The following is an 18,975-nucleotide window of genomic DNA, read 5'->3' on the forward strand; positions in this document are numbered from 1 at the left end:
TACACATCAAAAATAAGTGAAGGGGAGGAAAATGAGAGTGAAGCCTGCAGATTGCAGTTAAGGAGCGGGCCGAGTGGGGAAATGAGACGAAGCCCAGCGCTCCGCATTGGGCCGTTTGGACTTCTGCCGTCAACATGGCCGCTGCCGCCGCGGCATCCCACGCGACTGACAGACATCGGAGCTTAAGCCGAAGCGCACCGCCAGGTTCCCGCGCTTTTCGTACCGTCGCCTTGACGTCGCTACGCAACGCCGCGCTCGAGCTTCTCTACACCAGACCAGACAGGACCCGCGCTACTCCCTCCTCCACACACAAGCCTCGCCGCGGTGCATCCCGGGATCGCCTCCCGCCCGCCGGGTCTTCCAGCTTCCCGGCGTGCCCCGCGCCCAGCTGAATGGGGGCAGTCACAAGATGGCGGCGAACGCGAACTCTGCCGGTGGTGGCGGCGGCGGCGGCAGTGGCGGTGGCGGGATCCTCCCACTTTTTGACTGCCCGACCTGGTGAGGGCGGGGGCCTGTGGCGCTGGAGAGCGGGAAAGGGTCCCGCCGTGCAGAAGGGCCTATATTTCCCCCGGGGAGACGGGAGCGGCATCATGAAGCGGGGAGTGGGCCTGGGTGCAGCAGCCCCTGCAAGCGGGGGAAGGACCGGGAAAGTGCTACGCGCCCTGGAATGTTATGCACCTATATATATTTAACATATATTTTAAAAAATCAATTTTTAAAAACTCACGGAGGGTGCTTCTGAGCATGGACAGAGAACGTATTTCTTACACTGCTGTGTGGAGTTAAAGGGCGTCTCTGAACATGAGCAGAGTGTCTGTCTCTTAGTGAAGGGAGGGTATTTCTGCGCCTTGGAAGGCAAGGGGGGAAACGACCCGTTTTATCACCGAGCGTGCCTGTCTAGTAAAACAATTTCATTCAGTACTGCTAAACTCGGAAATATGGGAGTGAGTGCTTCTAGTCATGTTTGATCTGCACCTTAAGCATTTGTGGCTGGGTGCCCCTGCGCAGAGGCACATTTTGATCCCGTAGCTGCAATGCTTTGGAGGAGAGACAACCTTATTGCAAAGAGGAATGACGGTTTGTTAAGGTCTGAGTAGCAGGTCATGTTTATGGCTGGGGCGATTAAGCAAAACATGAAACCTGGGGCTCTCTGGAGTTGTGTTGAAAGATGTACACAGTGACCTGCGTCTAATTCTCAGTATTGCCTATGTGTGTTTTTCCGCTGTCAGGTACTGGCCAGCACTGTGAATTCTGTCTTTGTTGAGGTGTTTACATGCTAATTGCACCTAGGTGTCTAGGAAAATTCTTTGTTTTATTTGAGAACTAGGTCATGCAAGTATGTCTAAAATTCAGAAAACTTTTTTTTTTTTTAAGTGTTAGTATTGTGGGATGGAGAAGCAAAAGAAAATGTGTCTTTGAGGGATTACTCCCTGCTGGAAATGGATCATTCATTTTGCTTGTTCGGTATTGCTTCAATGGGTGTTGAGCCTACTAAGTGTGTGTGTCCTGCAGTTTCTTCTTCATACAGAAACAATTTTCTTCTGTGCCAATTCTAGGAGTTACGTAGGTAACTGCACCTGTGTTTTCTGGGAATTTGTTTTTGAGTAAGAAATTTTATGACAAAAAGCAGTGGTCACTCTGGTCATAGTGCTTGCCCCAGCTGTCAGAAATTATGCTGAAGGACTGAAAGGAAAGGATGAGTTTTTGTAGTATAACACATTGGAATGCATTTGAGTTATAGAATATGCCCTTTTCATCCTAATACATACATACATACAAAGTGACTTAGAGATTAAGTTTCTTCCTTCCTCCAAAGCAGAAGGTGTAGTGTAATGTGGTCTGCAACCTACTTTGCCAAAGCTGGTCTTGGAAGGACAGGTTTTGATGACAGGACTGGAAGTATGTCATATATGTTCACAGTGAAAGGATTTTGGTAACTGCCCACAAAGGTTTATCTTTTGATACAGATGTAATGTTTCAGTTTTTGGTTAAACAATGAATTATATAATTAATATCCTTTGAGAGTCTAATGAACTCTCTGATGACGGGGCTGCTAAGTCATCAGAAGAGCTCTCTGGGTTGTGACTTAGCAAAGTTTTACCTTCTGTGCTAATTATAGCTGGAGCTATCCACTGTGTCACTCTTTTCTTAATGACAGAAGGAAGAATTATAGTGAGTGGAAGATAGATGACATATTTTTCATATAATCAAGTTCCAATTTATCTTTTTCTGTGGAAGGATATTGTAATATTTTCCCACCCTTGTTGTTAGATGCTTTTTCTCCGGTCTTTAAAAACTATTTTTCCAAAGCAGCTCACAAAGCAGGAAATATAAATAAATAAAAATTACAGTTTCACACAGCAAAAACAGCAGTATAAAAATCTAATCAACAAAAAACCAACCAGTCCTAAAAAGCCTGACAATAAAAACAAATTCTAAAAGGCCGCCTAAAAATGGGAAGGGAGTGGGCTTGTAGGATTTCCCTAGGAAGAGAGCTGCACAGTCATGTCACCACCACCAAGAAGGACCTTTCTCTACCCACCAATCTGAATTTTAAGTAATGACAGGAAGGCCTCTGATGCTAACCTTGGGGCTCAGGTAAGTTCATATGGTTGCTTCTATCTGCCACACAGAGGAACAGTGCCCCTGGGTATTGTTCTCCAGCAATTAACTATTTAGCAGTGAGTTCTAGTACATATCTGGCACAGATTGGGCAAGAAATGCTTTGCATGCAGAATGTCCCAGGTCCAATCCCTGGCATCTCCAAATACACTGGGAGAACCCCCTGCCTGAAGATGGAGAACCTCTGCCAGCCAGTGTTAACAATACTGAGCTAAATGGACCAATAGTTTGACTCAGTATAAGACAACCCCGGTGTTCCTAAGACATTGTGACATGCACTGAGTGAGCTTCATCTTTCTAATGGAGAAAACCTAAGTAATGAACTCTGAAAAAATTAAATTAATAAGACCTTGTATCGCTTTTGAGTGTTCAAAACACTTCATATACATTATCTTGTTATCCTTACAAATACCCTGTAAAGCAAGGGGCAAGGAACCTCCAGCTCATGGAACTAATTAGGCCTAACAAAGCCGTTTTCCCCAAACTACATCCACCAGCCCCACACCTGTCAATGTGTGTGATGTCAAGTGTGAGACAGGTAAAGATGTGGCTACAAACAAACAGTTGAGAACTTGATGTGAGCTCCCAGTTGTTGCTTTGCAAATGGAGCTCCTTGATCCGTGAGCCCCGCTTTGTCCAAGTGCAGGTGCCATTTGAATTCATATGATGCCCACAAATGGACTTCAAAGGGGCTCCACTGTAAAGATGGTCAAAGTGAGCTCCTTTGAACTTTGGCAGGTGAGCAGCTGCGCCCACTGGCCAAACCCAATTCCTCACTTCTGTTGTAAAGTGAATATTATTATCCCCATGTTATAGATGGTGTGAGACACCTAGCAACTTTGTAGCAGATTTGAATGGGGAACTCCCAATTTGTAGCTCACTCTCTTAGCTACTATTACAGGCATAGGCAAACTCAACCCTCCAGATGTTTTGGAACTACATCTCCCATCATCCCTAGCTAACAGGACCAGTGGTCAGGGATGATGGGAATTGTCTCAAAACATCTGGAGGGCTGAGTTTGCCTATGCCTGCACTATTACAAACAAGCTCCATGTTGTAGATGGTGTAAGACACTGAGGCGGAAACACCTAGTGACTTCGTAGCAGATTTGAATGCGGAACTCACAATTTGTAGCTCACTCTCTTAGCCACTATTACAAACAAGCCCCTCTAAATGAGGTATAATGACTTCTGAATAACACAGAAAACCTTAAGTGTTTGCAAACACAGTTTTTGTTTTCCTCCATACTAAATTGCTTAAATGAGATATCCATTACTGTAGAGGAGTTCTTATCAAAAGGGGTGTGCCAGTAGGTCTTACTCCACTGAAGGTATGCGCAAAGCCCGACTGGATCAGGCAAAAGGCCAGCTAGTATGCAATATCAAAGCAAGCTGCCTTACACTGAGACCAGTGCTCCACCCACCTCAGGGATAGAGAACAACCAGATATGGATGGATACCCATCAGCCCCACCTGCCATGGCCAGTGATCCAGAATTATGAGAATTTAGGTTCAACAATGCCTAGAGGGCACTGGTTCCCCATCCCTGGTTTACTTTCACTGGCAGTAGCTCTCCATGCTTTCAGATAGGAGTTTTTCCAGCCCTACCTGGAGATGCTGGGAATTGAATCTGGGCCCTTTTGCATCCAATGCGTGTACTCTGCCACTGAGCTATGGCTCTTCTCTTAATACAGATTCTGCTTGCCAGTAGTCATGAGTAGGCCTGGCCCAATCTATTCCACTTTAGAGCCATGTAAGCTAGTGACCAGCATCTCGTCTTATGGTAGTGCCATACTATACATTGTCTGAAGACCCATGTACATGGCAGTGTCCTAAAGGTGCTGACTATTAATTTCACTTAAGCTCATACTTTTTGCACCAATTTCCTGTCTTAAAGTCCAGGTTTTCCATCTATCTAATTTCAATGTGTTGCAGCATTTATGGTTAACATATTGCTTAAGAAAAAAAAGTATGAGAGTTGGATTTTGTTTTTATGGCGACTTCAGATCAATGGGTAACTGTAGGGGTTCTAAATGTGACTTTATTCCAAAACAAAACATATTTCTGTTTTTGTTTCCTAGGGCAGGAAAGCCTCCACCTGGGTTGCACCTGGATGTAGTCAAAGGAGACAAACTTATTGAGGTATGAAAATAGATGCAGAACAAATTATCCTGGACCAAGAATACACTTCTAGTACTGGGTAGCTATAGAAATAATCACAAGCATCAAGCACAGCAACAAAATCTCCTGCATCCTTTTCTCTTTTTCTCCCGCAATGTCTGGTGAGCACTTTCAGCAGGCTCCCCTAATTGCTTCCCATTTTGCTTGAATACCCACTATGCATCCAAGTATCCCAAAGTACCTTAGAAGCAGGTGTTGGTACCCAGTGCTTCCTTCTGGCATCACCTTTTAACAGGTGACAGTTCAGAACTAGAAGGGCAAACCTATTTTTTGCTGTTCTGAGGGGTTTGTGTTAGTTTTCACAGTAACTGAATCCCAGATATTTCCATTTTACAGACAAGTATGACGAAGTGATGTGCTGAAGGGCTCCTAGGTCCAAGTTCTATTGTAGCATGCCAAGGAAGGAATGGACTGTGTTGACACAAGAATTGCCCATATCTCTGCTTATTAACATGAGATATTTACCTCCAAACTAAGCACCTGTCTGTTTGAGCTGTAAGCATCCCCTAAGATGGAATACCTTTTGAGCCCCACAAAGCTGAAAGCAGCACACTGTAAATTGTCAGTTGCAACGTACATATGTTGTTCAATTCACACAGGTTTCTTAAGCACTTGATACTAACCAAGCCATCTTTACCTTTGTTCTCGTTTCGAGTTCAGAGGTATAACTAGTGATCGGCTAGGTCTAAAAAGTGCAACATCAAAACAAGCCATGAAGTAATCAAGCTCAGTGTGTGGAGAATCACACTGGGTTATAACTCAGAGGCACAAATGAGTTTTTACCCATCTTGTGGCTTCAACAGCAGTGAAGCTGAACTTGTAAAAGCTGTTTGTATCTTTACCAATAGCATTGAATCAGAAACATAATTCCTGCATGGAACATAATTTTTAATTTGTAACTGAATATGGCCACTCCCCTGGCACAGGCACCCCCAAACTCGGCTCTCCAGCTGTTTTGGGACTACAACTCCCATCATCCCTAGCTAACAGGACCAGTGGTCAGGGATGATGGGAATTGTAGTCCCAAAACAGCTGGAGGGCCGAGTTTGGGGATGCCTGGTCTAGCAGCACTGATAAAAAATGGATAAGCCCTTCCCTCTGTTGCTGATAGCTCATAGTCTTCTGTAGCAGCAGCAGTCATGTTGGAAATGTCTTTTAGTGACCTTATGTTGCTGTCTGTCTGATGTCTTATCATAGAAACTGATCATTGATGAAAAGAAATACTATCTCTTTGGGAGAAACCCTGACCTGTGCGACTTCACCATTGATCACCAGTCATGCTCTCGGGTCCATGCTGCCTTAGTCTACCACAAACATCTGAAGAGGGTTTTTCTTATAGACCTCAACAGCAGTAAGTTGATTGATAATTAACCAGGTAATATACAGGGGGGGGTGGCACAGAAGGAATGCTTGGGGTGAATTTTCAAGGGATCTGGGATTTGTTTATCCTTACATTTAGCTGAAGTAGAAAAAGGCTTCATTATAGGAACCATGGTGGCCAGTGTTAGAAGCTGGGATAGAAAAGCTAGGAGCCAAATGGCTTCTGGGACCTGGGTTGTAGGCACCAAAACAGAATTCCTAGTCCCCACTGGGGGGGGGGGGGGGTTGGCAACACTTTTTATTTATTATTTTGAAAAGCATGAACTACCGTATTTTTCGCCCCATAGGACGCATCAAGTTTTTTGGGGGGGAAATAAAGGAAAAAAATGTATTCCCCCCCCCCCAGGCGCTTGTGGGGCCGGCAGCGGGGAGAAGCGCTCTTCTCCCCGCAGCCTGCCTTCAGACCAGGTCCGGGGACAGCGGGAAGACGCGCTGCGTCTCCCAGCTGTCCCCAGAGCTTGTGGGGCAGGCAGCGGGGAGAAGCGCTCTTCTCCCTGCCACCCGCCTTCAGATCAGGTCCGGGGACAGCAGGAAGACGCGCTGCGTCTCCCCTCTGTCCCCGGAGCTTGCGGGGTTGGCGGCAGGGTCTCCCCGCCGTCAGCCTCCAAACCACTTCGGGAGACAGCGGGATGGCGGCGTTCCGCCTCCCTCTGTCCCCCGACCTTGTGGGGCTGGCGCTGGGGCTCTCCTGAAGCCTAGAGAGCGAGAGGGGTCGGTGCGCACCGACCCCTCTCGCTCCCCAGGCTTCAGCGAAAGCCTGCATTCGCCCCATAGGACGCACACACATTTCCCCTTCATTTTTGGAGGGGAAATAGTGCGTCCTATAGGGCGAAAAATACGGTAATACGCAATTCACATAAGTGACACGTTGTTAATATCACATTTTTAGCAGAAATTGTTAATAGATGTTTAATTTGGTGTTTACAATGAAAATATTGGTACCATACTTCAGTTTTCAAAATACTATACTCTTTATTGTTAAACTCCTTAACATATTGTCTATCCTTAATATATACTTCGAGGCTTCAAAGCACTTACATTTCAGTAATCCTTGAGTGTCAGCCAGGTGCAAAAAAATGGCACCTGGGCTTTTGGAATCATAGAATCATAGAGTTGGAATAGACCACAAGGGCCATCGAGTCCAACCCCCTGCCAAGCAGGAAACACCATCAGAGGTGCTCGCAAATGGAGTACCTTTAGGTGCAAAATGCACCTGGTGCACCATCAAACCCTGATGGTGTCATTTCCAAAAAGGATGCCCTGGTGGTTTCCACTATAGCTTTAAGACTCCCATGGCAGTGGGTGGTGGAAATTGGAGAAGGTGCTCTTGAAACAGTACTTCTCTGAGCAACATTCTCAAGTCATCTTTCTTCCCCCTAGCTATATTATTATTACTATTATTACAGGGCCTTCACTGCAATTGCTCCAAGGCTTTACAATGGCCACCCTAGTGAGCTTCATCCCTGATCTGTTCTTGTGGCTTTTTCAGATAAGTTGCTGCACTCAGCTCACACTCAGAAAGGGACACCATGGTCTTTTGTCGCCACTGTCAATTTGTATTGTATTTTATTGACTTGTGTTCATTGCTATTCTAAGGGTTCACAGATTTTGGCTGGCCTTCGTCCCAAAGCCAAAATTTGAGGGTGCCGGAATCCTCCCCCAATTACGAGCTTACATGTTTGTCAAGGACATTCACTTCCCCTCCCCCCCAGCTCTTAAGTTTGGACCTGGAGCGGTTGGGGCCAACCCCATAGTTGTGGAAACCAAGAACAACTTCAGGAACAATCTCCAGCCCCTTCCCTAACTCCGAATTTGGAGAGCACTGGGCAGGCAGGAAAGTGCTGCTGCTGCCACGACATGTGTCAACACAGCCAGCCCTAGAACTGCAGCTCTTCTCCTGAAAGCATAGCTCAGCTGTGGTCTGAAGGCACATGAGCCTGCCACTTTACTGAACTAAGCAGATTTAGTCTGATCACTGTCTGGATGGGTGACCACCAGGGAACACCTATGTACTTTATTTCATATGTATATACCTCTTGATTGTAAGGGGGGAAACGCAAAGCCAATACACCACATTGAGTTCTGTAACAGAAGAAAGGTAGAACAGAAATGTATGAAAACAAACAAAACTAACCTCTTCAAGCTGAAGAATTACTCTAACCACCCAAGTTCCTTCTGACTCATACCAGAGGCCAATGGATCGTTTGCCATAGCAAGCAAAATTGCAGAACACTGGCTGTTTAGTGCTGCTTGTCTCTTGGAAGCTGTTCCAAAAGCCTTGGAGAATTGGGTTGCAAATGTTTCATTTAATCAACTAATTCAGATTTTCCTGGAAGAACACAGTGAAATAATTTCATATACTTTCAGTGGGGCCCCACATCTAGCTTTGAATGAACTGACAGCTAATGGACAGTTTCTTCTTTTTTTATTCCAATATTCCCAGCACATGGCACGTTTTTGGGTCATATTCGTTTGGAGCCTCATAAACCACAGCAGATTCCCATTGACTCTACAGTTTCCTTTGGTGCCTCCACAAGGGCCTATACTCTGAGGGAAAAACCTCAGACGTTGCCCTCTGCAGTAAAAGGAGACGAGAAGATGACCAGTGAGGACGATGAGCTCAAGGGTTTGCTTGGACTTCCAGAAGAGGAGACAGAATTAGATGTGAGTTCACCCGCAGCATGACACCCATTTTCCCTTGTGGAGGGAGCACGGGGTTCCTTGGCTGGAAGCATGGCATAAGCAACAGCACCAGAACAAAAGTCTTCTGACCTTGCAAATGTTAGGCTGTGCTTGTGTGTGACATACCTACTTTTGCAGCCCCCCATGGTCTGGCAAGTATGGCCAAACCTTTTCATAGAATTGTAGAGTTGGAGGGTCTGTGAATGTCATCTAGTCCAACCCCTTGCAAGCCAGGAACATTTTGCACAAAATGGGGCTCCAACCCACAAGCGTGAGTCTTGTGCTATTTCAGACCACTAGACCAAATTCCCATTCTCCCCCGGCTAAAACAGGTGACTGTTCAGGCAGGCTACCAGCTGACTTGCTGTTGGCTTGCTCCTATAATATTGTGGGCACCCTGAAGCCTGTGCAGTCCTAAATGCTCATGGGGGCAGGAGATGGGGAGTTTAATCTTTATTCTTCGTTGGTTTTTTAGAACCTGACAGAATTCAACACAGCCCATAATAAGAGGATCTCCACGTTAACTATAGAAGAAGGAAATTTGGATATCCAGAGACCAAAAAGAAAACGAAAGAATTCCAGAGTAACATTCAGTGATGATGACGAAATCATCAATCCAGGTGAGCACTGTGGATGTGTTCTATGTAGGCCTCGCTGCATATTGCTGTCTGTTCCGTGAGCATTATTGTATAGAGGTTTTGCTGGTAATAACCTTTCACTTTGAGAAAGCTGGCATTAAACCCCCTTTGGTGCTGAATACACTCTTCAAAATCCATTTTAAAACTAACCACGGCATTTTAATCTGATTTACCCATACAGAGGATGTGGACCCTTCTGTTGGACGCTTCAGAAACATGGTACAGACTGCAGTTGTCCCAGTGAAGGTATGCTTCTAAATCAGAAAACAGCCTGTTAACATAGCCTGTGAAAACTGCTATCTTAGATAGGGATAGTTGTAGCCAGGATAATATTAGATCCAGATGTTTGGTTCTTTTTATTGCTAGACCAATAGAAATATGTTTATAGGTAAGACGTGTAAATAAGACTTGCAGCTGCGTCCTAATGACATTTTACTAATTTACCTTTGCTTTGTACTGTGGATTGCAGTCTAACCTTTTTAATTTATTTTTTATTTAGAAAGACATGGTTAAGTTCTAAGTAGTCAATTTTTTTAATGCAACAAAAAGGCTTCTGGCAAGCTCGTGCTGTGCTCTTTCCTCGATCAATGAGTTGTTTCCATTACAGTAGTACCTCGGGTTAAGTACTTAATTCGTTCCGGAGGTCTGTTCTTAACCTGAAACTGTTCTTAACCTGAAGCACCACTTTAGCTAATGGGGCCTCCTGCTGCTGCTGTTGCGCCGCCGCTGCACAATTTCTGTTCTCATCCTGAAGCAAAGTTCTTAACCCGAGGTACTATTTCTGGGTTAGCAGAGTCTGTAACCTGACCCGTATGTAACCCGAGGTACCACTGTACTTAAAAAGAAAACACCAAAGGCAGCCACCTCAAGGCAGTCACAGTTGCAAGTGTCAGCCTTACTTAGGCCTGTGCCTTGGAATTCTTGAACTCAGGAAGGATTTGGATTGTCAAAAAAATAATATGTTGTTAATACCACTTCCTGCTGCTCTATAATGCAGTTGTATTCTGTGCAGCTTCCTAGGTGGCTATAATATGTTTCCCGCTGTTCTCTGCTTTTTGTCCATGCCAAGTGACATCATGTTCTGTTAGGAAGGAGAGTTGTTAGGTTAAACCAGATAAAACAGATAACATCCTTGGAACCTCTTACTGTGTTGTGACTAAGCAACTAATTCCCTGAGGGTATTACTCCTTGCCAGGTTCATTCCAGCAAGTACTTAATGAATGTGATGATGGAACTGACAGGAAAGGGCTTGATGCTACAAAGTAGTTGCATTAAGCAACTCATTGCATCCACCCGAGGGCCACATCGAACATGAAAACCAAGCCGATTCAAACACTAATTCTTCATACACCATATAAATTATGAAGATTTAATATATACCAATGGATATTTGGAAAGAGGGAGGCACAGATTCCTCTTCAGTGGTTTGTATTGGGAGGTTGTTTCAAAAATTAAATAGTTGTCCTTTCTACTGCAGAAAAAGCGGATGGACAACTCCGGTTCCCTGAGCGCGGATGAGTCTGCCACGCGGCGCATGCAGAACTTTCCCTATAGCGGAGGATTGTACGGCGGCTTGCCTCCCACTCACAACGAGACAGGCGCCCAGGCCCATAGCATTCACGGCACTGCGCTCATTGGAGGCCTGCCAATGCCCTATCCTAATCTTGCCCCGGATGTGGACTTGACTCCGGTTGCACCCTCAACGGTCACCATGAACCCAGCTCCAAACCCTGCTGTCTTTAATCCCGAAGTTGTGAATGAGCCCAAGAAGAAGAAGTATGCAAAAGAAGCTTGGCCGGGCAAGAAGCCTACCCCTTCTCTCTTGATCTGAGGAGCAGAGCTTGATCTGTCCTGGGAGACAGGAGCACAACCAGCCAGAGTGGACAAAAAACTCTTCCAAGTGCAGCACCCACAGCTTTCAGAATCAGGGTCCTAACTCTGTGTCATAGCCAGGTTACAGGGGTAAGCTCCCCTACAAAACCAGCCTTTGGAAGAACTCTACAGGCATCTAGAAAAGAGAGGCACCCTCCCCCCCATCTGCGGAACCACACTGCCGAACAGCCTTTTCTTCTTTTACTCAACCCTGGTTATTTTTATCCTAAGGTTATTCATGAATTTAAGGGGCACCATGGTTATTTTTATCCTAAGGTTATTCATGAATTTAAGGGGCACTGTCAGGTCACACAGAGTCAAAATTAACAACTCTGTCTTACAGAGTTAAGCTTAACCAGCTGGTCTCAAGTAAACATTCATCCTCAGAAGTGTATGTGGACCTGATCAGTTCTCTAAAGAAGCACCTGGTTCGGGTATAAGTAGTACTCATGTAAGTCAGATAACCATAGCTTGCTTTTAAACATGCGGATCATGAAGTGCTTTTAGTCTAGGTACAGCCCGTTGTGCTTGCCTTGTAAGTGAGTATCATCTTGAAGGCTGGAAGCACAGGGAAATGGTAAAAAATGAAAATCAAGCAGATTATTTGCTGCTTAGCATTCTAGATTGAATGCACCAGGAAGGAAAGGAATATCAAATGAGAGCTCTTTTAACAGTGGCCCTTCCAGAGAAAAAGCAGTGTACTTGCATAACACTCCGTGTGGGTTGGTTTCCTATACACAAGCAGAATTTGTCACACAGTTCTTCCCCCCCCCCCGAACTAATCCCAAAGCCCATGAAAGGTTAGCCAGTTTCTTAAGTGCATAATGACTGCAGTTCTGTCAAATGGGGTTATTGCGTGAGCTAAAATAGTTTCCGGATCTCAGCTCCACCATTGTGCAGTTTGACCTATTGACTTCAGTTTTTCGTTGAACCAAAAGTAGCTCTAAGGCTCTAGTTCCAGATGTTTGGAATCAAAAGACTTGATTGAGATGTGTATATTGTACACACTAAAGTAACTATGGAAGCAGAGTTGTATTGTCTTTGAGAGTCTTATTATCCAGGCTCTTGGCACTGGGCAGGCTCGTAATCACACTGCTTGATGGGTCTCTTCTTGGTTCTGTGTACTTAGATAGTATCTCCAGTGTTTTACCATTCCCTGTAGTACAACATGGCAGAACAGTGGTCAAAGCTCAGCCAAAGTCAGGCACATCCTGTTTGGTTTGGTTTTCCCCAGGGGGGTGGGGAGTTAACCACATTCTTAAGTCCTCCAAATGAACCAAGTGGGATTTTAAAAAGTGAGTAATACAGCTAGGTTGTGTCTGTTATTGCAGAAACATTACAACTATCCAAGGTTCCATTTACCACCTAAAGTATTGAGCGGGACAGAGATTTGGGGCCAAATAATTCAGGTATCTGCTGCTGCTTTAAAAAATGAGACAACGTATTCTATCAATGGGGGGAGTCTGAATGGAATGTCTTGAAGTCACTTCACTTCTACACAATCTGCTTTTGTTTCATCTGACGGTGTACATAGGACCCTTTTGTGAAGATGAAGTTGTGTCTATATTGTGTAGTTATATAACAACATAATCTAGGTTGTGATGAAATGGCTCGTGAGCTGTAGGATTCCATACTCCAAATCTTCTGTAGCTTCACTTGCAACCTCTCATCTTTGGGATATTTTTAGTTAACTTTTACCAGGCTATTAAGCAGTCTTCTGGTATGGAAGGCAGCTCTTCAGGATATGTGACCAGTTTAAAGCAGTTAAGGTTTCCCTTGCTGGATTTTAAATGATTTTTTTTTTAAGTGACTTGTTTTGCAAGATGTGTCCCTTGGGATTTTACTGATTGCAGGTCTTGGCCCCTCACCTCCGTGGGATGATGCAGACTTTTAATTTCAAAATTTTAATTTCTTGGAAGCCAGTTCTGGCCAACGTTGAGCATGGGGGAGGATGAGTGAAAGGTGTGGGGCTCTGTACAGAAGTTTGTACATTTGTGTAATAGGCCTTTTCACACTCTGTTGAGCTTTTTACCTGTAACCTTTACTACACTGTAAATTAAATGACTGTTTTGCCAAATTGAGAGTTCAATGTGTATCCCAAATCTTAACAGCGCAGTCGGCCCAGGAAATGATCCTTTGCCATTTCTGGTCTATTTGTTTTAAATATTTCTTTTCTCAAACCAGCCCAGCTTACAGTATTTTCTGAAGCAGCTTATCATGTTTTTAAAAAACCAGGAAGAACATCAATCCATGAACAAGCTAACAGAAAATAATAATAACAGCAATAAGCAGAGTCCAATAAAGAAATTTTTAAAAGCCTAGGAATATAAAATGGCACCTAAACGACAGAAGCATTGGCCCAAAGCATGCTGTTCCAAACATGTGCTTGCAGAAGAAGTCCTTTCTCATGTTGCCATCCATCTGACCTCGGAAGGAGATGGGTACCCAGATCAGGTCCACCAGCCAGGATCAAAATTGGAAGCAAGCAACCTGGAGCCACCCAGATGTCGGGCTCCCATCAGGTCCAGCCAGCAAAACCAGTGGTCAGGGATGATGGGAGTTGGGAGTCCAGACGCATCTGGAGGACAACAGTTTCCCTTCCCCTGATCTAAGTCATCAGGCAGGTTCATAGAATACAATATATGAATACAGTGGACCCAGGCTGTTTAAACACTTCGTGGATCAAACCCAGCATCCAGAAACATACTGAAAACCTGTATAGCTCTTTCCACACAAGCAGAGCATGTTCATTCTGGCAAATTCCAGATAGCATGGTGAACTGCCATATTGTTGGGCTTGCATGGCTGATGTATTAGGCGGCCCAGGTTCCTGCTGGGGGGTGTAGCTTCAGTGGAAAGGAGAACCAGGAAACCCTGTTTTTTCTTTTATGAGAGTGGGCCTCTAGAAGCGGGCCGCTTTAATTCCCACTCATTCCTTAAAGAAACTTGACTCTTCTGGTTTGCTGCGCTTTTGGCCACCATGGTTGCACCAAGGCCACTCTACATGCCTTGGAGGACGATATGACCACCAAAGTGCAGGAAACTGCAGGATGTTGGTGCGTTCAAAGCCGGGTGGCAGGGTGAAATTAAACAGGTGTGTGCAGCCTTTCCCACTATGGAGGTTCAATGGTGGGAACTCTTCATCTGTAGAATTTCAGCCTGTCATAATTCTGTTGGTGGTGCAGGGGGCAAATCTAGAACATTTTGTTTCCCAAGTAAAGAAGAGGGGCTCAGGTGTTGCGGCTCCATCGCACCCTGCTGAAGGAGAGAGCCAGAGCTTCAGCCCCTATGGATAAAGTTAGGGAAACCACCTATCTTTTGAATTTTTCCAGCCCCTGGTCCTCCTTGCATCCCCTAAGAAGCCTTAATCAAATGTAGAGTTTTCCCTCTCTGAAAATAAAGGTGCATAGTCAGGTTGCATATTTCATTATAAAGCCAAATGGGGTTGCAATCTTTTTTACCTGGGAGTAAGCACCACTGAACTTGGTGCACAGGGTGATGCTGAAAACAAATTGGGGTGGGTTTTTTTGGGAGGGGGGTTGTGATTGTGGCTAAACCTGATTTAACAGGTGGCTGAGGGCTATTTATTTTTGTACTATATTTTGTTGTGCAAGTTTTTAATAGATTTCTACCCCCTACCCCTGCAAAAGAAATGATTCCTGGTGTTTTATCAGGAACTGAAAGGTACTACCCCCTGATTGGTAAATTGAGAATCTTGCAGGAAATTAAAGGAAAAAACCAACACACACTATGCATACAAACTATAGCATTTCAGAAAGAAACCTTAATCTTGTATTCTGCACTTTGTATGTATGCTCCTGTATTAATTGGGACTTCCAAGATGATGATGATGATAATAATAATAATAATAATAATAATAATAATAATAATAATAATATTTACTTTTTTTACCACATCTTCTCCAAAGAGCTCAAGATGATGAACATGGTTCTCCCCATTTTATCCTCACAACAACCTTGTGAAATAGGTTAGGCTGAGAGATGGCGAGGTCACCCAGTGAGCTTCATAGCCGAGTTGGGGAGTGGGTGTCCAACACTCTAGCCACTATAGTACACTGGCTCTTGATACATAGTGAAAGAAAACTGCTAGCACATTTGTAAAGCCAAGCAGGCTCCCGTATGTTAAGAATTCCCTGAATTGCAGGGGATTGAACTAAGACTATCTTTGGGGTCCCTTCTAGCTCCACAATTCTATTACAGTGGTACCTCGGGTTAAGAACTTAACTCGTTCCGGAGGTCCGTTCTTAACCTGAAACTGTTCTTAACCTGAAGCACCACTTTAGCTAATGGGGCCTCCCACTGCTGCTGCCACGCCGCTGCCGCACAATTTCTGTTCTCATCCTGAGGTAAAGTTCTTAACCCGAGGTACTATTTCTGGCTTAGCGGAGTCTGTAACCTGAAGCATCTGTAACCCGAGGTACCACTGTATTCTAAGTTTTGTGAGGTCTTTAGAACTCTGGCCGTTGCATAAAGCACATTGGGCTGGTGTTGTGAATAAGTGCATTAAGCTTCCTAATTAACCCCTTTGGTGGTTGCAAATAAATGTGTTAGGCCACTGCTCTGTTCACCCTCCATGTGGGCTGCCCAGTCCACTGGGGGGGGCAATACTAGCCCCCACCCTGTGGACGCCAGCAACCTACCCTATATCACTGCTTTAGGTAAAGGGACCCTTGACCGTTAGGTCCAGTTGCGGAATACTCTGGGGTTGCGCTGCTCATCTCGCTTTACTGGCCAAGGGAGCTGGTGTTTGTCTGCAGACAGCTTCCGGGTCATGTGGCCAGCATGACTAAGCCACTTCTGGCAAACCAGAGCAGCACACAGAAATGCCGTTTACCTTCCCGCCAGAGCGGTACCTATTTATCTACTTGCACTTTGACGTGCTTTCGAACTGCTAGGTTGGCAGGAGCAGGGACCGAGCAATGGGAGCTCACCCCTTTGCAGGGATTCCAACCGCCAACCTTCTGATCGGCAAGCCCTAGGCTCTGTGGTTTAGACCACAGCAAAATGATAGCCCCAAGTACGTACCATGGATCATACCACTGAACCTCTATCTTGTAACAAGGGTGACCAAAACAGACTCACTTTTTTTTATTTTAAAGCCATTATTGAGTTTACAAAGGTTGGTCATGAATGTGTGTGATTCTGCCTTGTGATGCATGAAAATAGGTGCGTTGTGGGGAGGGGGAAACAAGAGTTTCAAAAAGAAGATTTGAAAGGCGTACATGTGTAAAGTGAGACTTCCAGGAAATAGATGTCAATAGTCATCAGTGACCGGAGAAGAACAGGCTTCCCGTATGTAATGTATTCATCTAGTTAATTTAGAAACTGACTCACAGCCAGAAGCCATTAAAGCTGTGTCCAGCAAGATAAAAACGAGATAATATACCCCTGGAAAAGTTCCAAAAAACAATTGAAACCATTCATACAAACTCTAAAAACAATAAAACCATTTCTATAGATGTACAATTAATAAATTAATAAACGACTAGGCCGCACTTCAGGGAATGCCTTCTTAAACAAACATTTCCTCAGTAGGTTCCCTAAATGTTGTGTTGCTAGGATCCTGAAGGATTTTCAGCAGATAATTGATGTTGGGGGCCAAGGCATTGTCGGTATAGCATTTTCCACAAAGTTCTCTTTAAAAAATAAATGAATAAAAGAATGAAAGCGGAAGCTTCATCACTTCTTAAGAGGTTCATAGAGAAATTCTAACAAACTATGCATTTGCTTCAAATTTAGCTTTCATTTTCAACCAGGCTATTCTTTGAAAGAGAAACTGAAGCTGAAACTTTAAAAATTGCACATCAGTGGGGTTTTTTAAATCCACTCATCATTTTTTTCCCATTAAAAAACCACCTCCGTTTATTGTTTCTCTATCCAACTTCAGTGGGAGTGTATCTATGATATGCTACTTGCTTGACTGCATATTGTATCAGTGTTGCTGCATACCGTATGTGTGCATACGTTTTGAGTTTAAAGTTAAAAGATTCCAACTGATTCATATTTCCTTCAGGTTAAGTATTTGTTGTTCTGAACCTGCATATCACTTCATCCTCTAGGGAGTATTTGTTGTTTGAAAAGGTGCCTTGAGTGCATTTCTAAACATGACTTAGGTTGCATATGCACCATACATATAAAGCATATCTCCCCCCACCCCAGTGTAACGGGGAGAAGCATTGTGGAGGGGTGAGAAGGCTTGAAACCAACCACCTGTCTCCTGGATCCTTGCCCATCCTGGCTTATAAAAGCTAGCCGGGAAGGACTGGGCAATGGGCTTCATGGGGTGGTGAATGCTTCCCTCCGTGAGGGAGCCTTCCCAGACCCGCTGAAAGAGGCGGTTATTAAACCGCTTCTTAAAAAACCATCTTTAGATGCGGCCACGATGGCCAACTATCGCCCAGTCTCAAATCTTCCATTCCTGGGCAAGGTGATTGAGCGAGCGGTTGCCGAACAACTCCAGGCACGCCTGGAAGAAGCGGACCATTTGGATCCCTTCCAGTCGGGATTCAGGCCTCATCATGGGACTGAAACTGCCTTGGTCGCACTGGTTGATGATCTCCGGCGGGCTAGGGACAAAGGTGAGAGCTGTTTCCTAGTTCTGCTGGATCTCTCAGCGGCGTTTGATACCATCGACCATAGCATCCTTCTGGACCGTCTTGGGGGGCTGGGAGCTGGGGGCACTGTTATACAGTGGTTCCGCTCCTTCCTCCTGGGCCGTGTTCAGAAAGTGGTGGTGGGGGATGAGTGTTCAGACCCCTGGGCTCTCACTTGTGGGGTGCCTCAGGGTTCTGTCCTCTCCCCCATGCTTTTCAACATTTACATGCAGCCGCTGGGAGAGATCATCAGGAGGTTTGGGCTGGGTGTTCATCAGTATGCGGATGATACCCAGCTCTACCTCTCTTTTAAATCAGAACCAGTGAAGGCGGTGAAGGTCCTGTGTGAGTGTCTGGAGGCGGTTGGAGGATGGATGGCGGCTAACAGATTGAGGTTGAATCCTGACAAGACAGAAGTACTGTTTTTGGGGGACAGGAGGCGGGCAGGTGTGGAGGATTCCCTGGTCCTGAATGGGGTAACTGTGCCCCTGAAGGACCAGGTGCGCAGCCTGGGAGTCATTTTGGACTCACAGCTGTCCATGGAGGCACAGGTCAAATCCGTGTCCAGGGCAGCTGTTTACCAGCTCCATCTGGTACGTAGGCTGAGACCCTATCTGCCTGCGGACTGTCTCGCCAGAGTGGTACATGCTCTGGTTATCTCCCGCTTGGACTACTGCAATGCACTCTACGTGGGGCTACCTTTGAAGGTGACTCGGAAACTACAACTAATCCAGAATGCGGCAGCTAGACTGGTGACTGGGAGCGGCCGCCGAGACCATATAACACCGGTCTTGAAAGACTTGCATTGGCTCCCAGTACGTTTCCGAGCACAATTCAAAGTGTTGGTGCTGACCTTTAAAGCCCTAAACGGCCTCGGTCCAGTATACCTGAAGGAGCGTCTCCACCCCCATCATTCTGCCCGGACGCTGAGGTCCAGCGCCGAGGGCCTTCTGGCGGTTCCCTCATTGCGAGAAGCAAAGCTACAGGGA

The 18,975-nt window shown here is 45.2% G+C and overlaps 1 protein-coding gene and 1 non-coding gene across 3 annotated transcripts; both read left to right on the forward strand.

Annotated features, from left to right (window-relative positions):
* Positions 1–360: 360 nt before the first annotated feature.
* PPP1R8 (protein phosphatase 1 regulatory subunit 8) lies at positions 361–13,451 on the forward strand. Of its 2 annotated transcripts, none has more exons than XM_028742752.2 (7): positions 361–498; positions 4,703–4,763; positions 6,000–6,153; positions 8,626–8,846; positions 9,340–9,484; positions 9,684–9,748; positions 10,980–13,451. In XM_028742752.2, the coding sequence occupies exons 1-7, from the start codon at positions 410–412 to the stop codon at positions 11,331–11,333; spliced, it is 1,089 nt and encodes a 362-aa protein (XP_028598585.1). In that variant the 5' UTR covers positions 361–409; the 3' UTR covers positions 11,334–13,451. The 2 variants fall into 2 exon arrangements, with proteins under 2 accessions (XP_028598585.1, XP_028598586.1); XM_028742753.2 differs by lacking the exon at positions 361–498 and adding an exon at positions 515–2,598.
* LOC114603673 (small Cajal body-specific RNA 1) lies at positions 5,409–5,575 on the forward strand. The gene has a single exon (XR_003708145.2).
* Positions 13,452–18,975: the final 5,524 nt, after the last annotated feature.

This window comes from Podarcis muralis, chromosome 7 (assembly GCF_964188315.1).
Source record: "Podarcis muralis chromosome 7, rPodMur119.hap1.1, whole genome shotgun sequence".
Taxonomy (NCBI): domain Eukaryota; kingdom Metazoa; phylum Chordata; class Lepidosauria; order Squamata; family Lacertidae; genus Podarcis; species Podarcis muralis.

Excerpts from the sequence above, each read along its gene's own strand:
- PPP1R8 (XM_028742752.2), top strand. The coding sequence starts at position 410 with ATGGCGGCGAACGCGAACTCTGCCGGTGGTGGCGGCGGCGGCGGCAGT. Across the intron at positions 4,764-5,999 it reads AAGGAGACAAACTTATTGAG|AAACTGATCATTGATGAAAA; the intron begins GTATGAAAATAG and ends GTCTTATCATAG. Across the intron at positions 9,749-10,979 it reads CTGCAGTTGTCCCAGTGAAG|AAAAAGCGGATGGACAACTC; the intron begins GTATGCTTCTAA and ends TTTCTACTGCAG.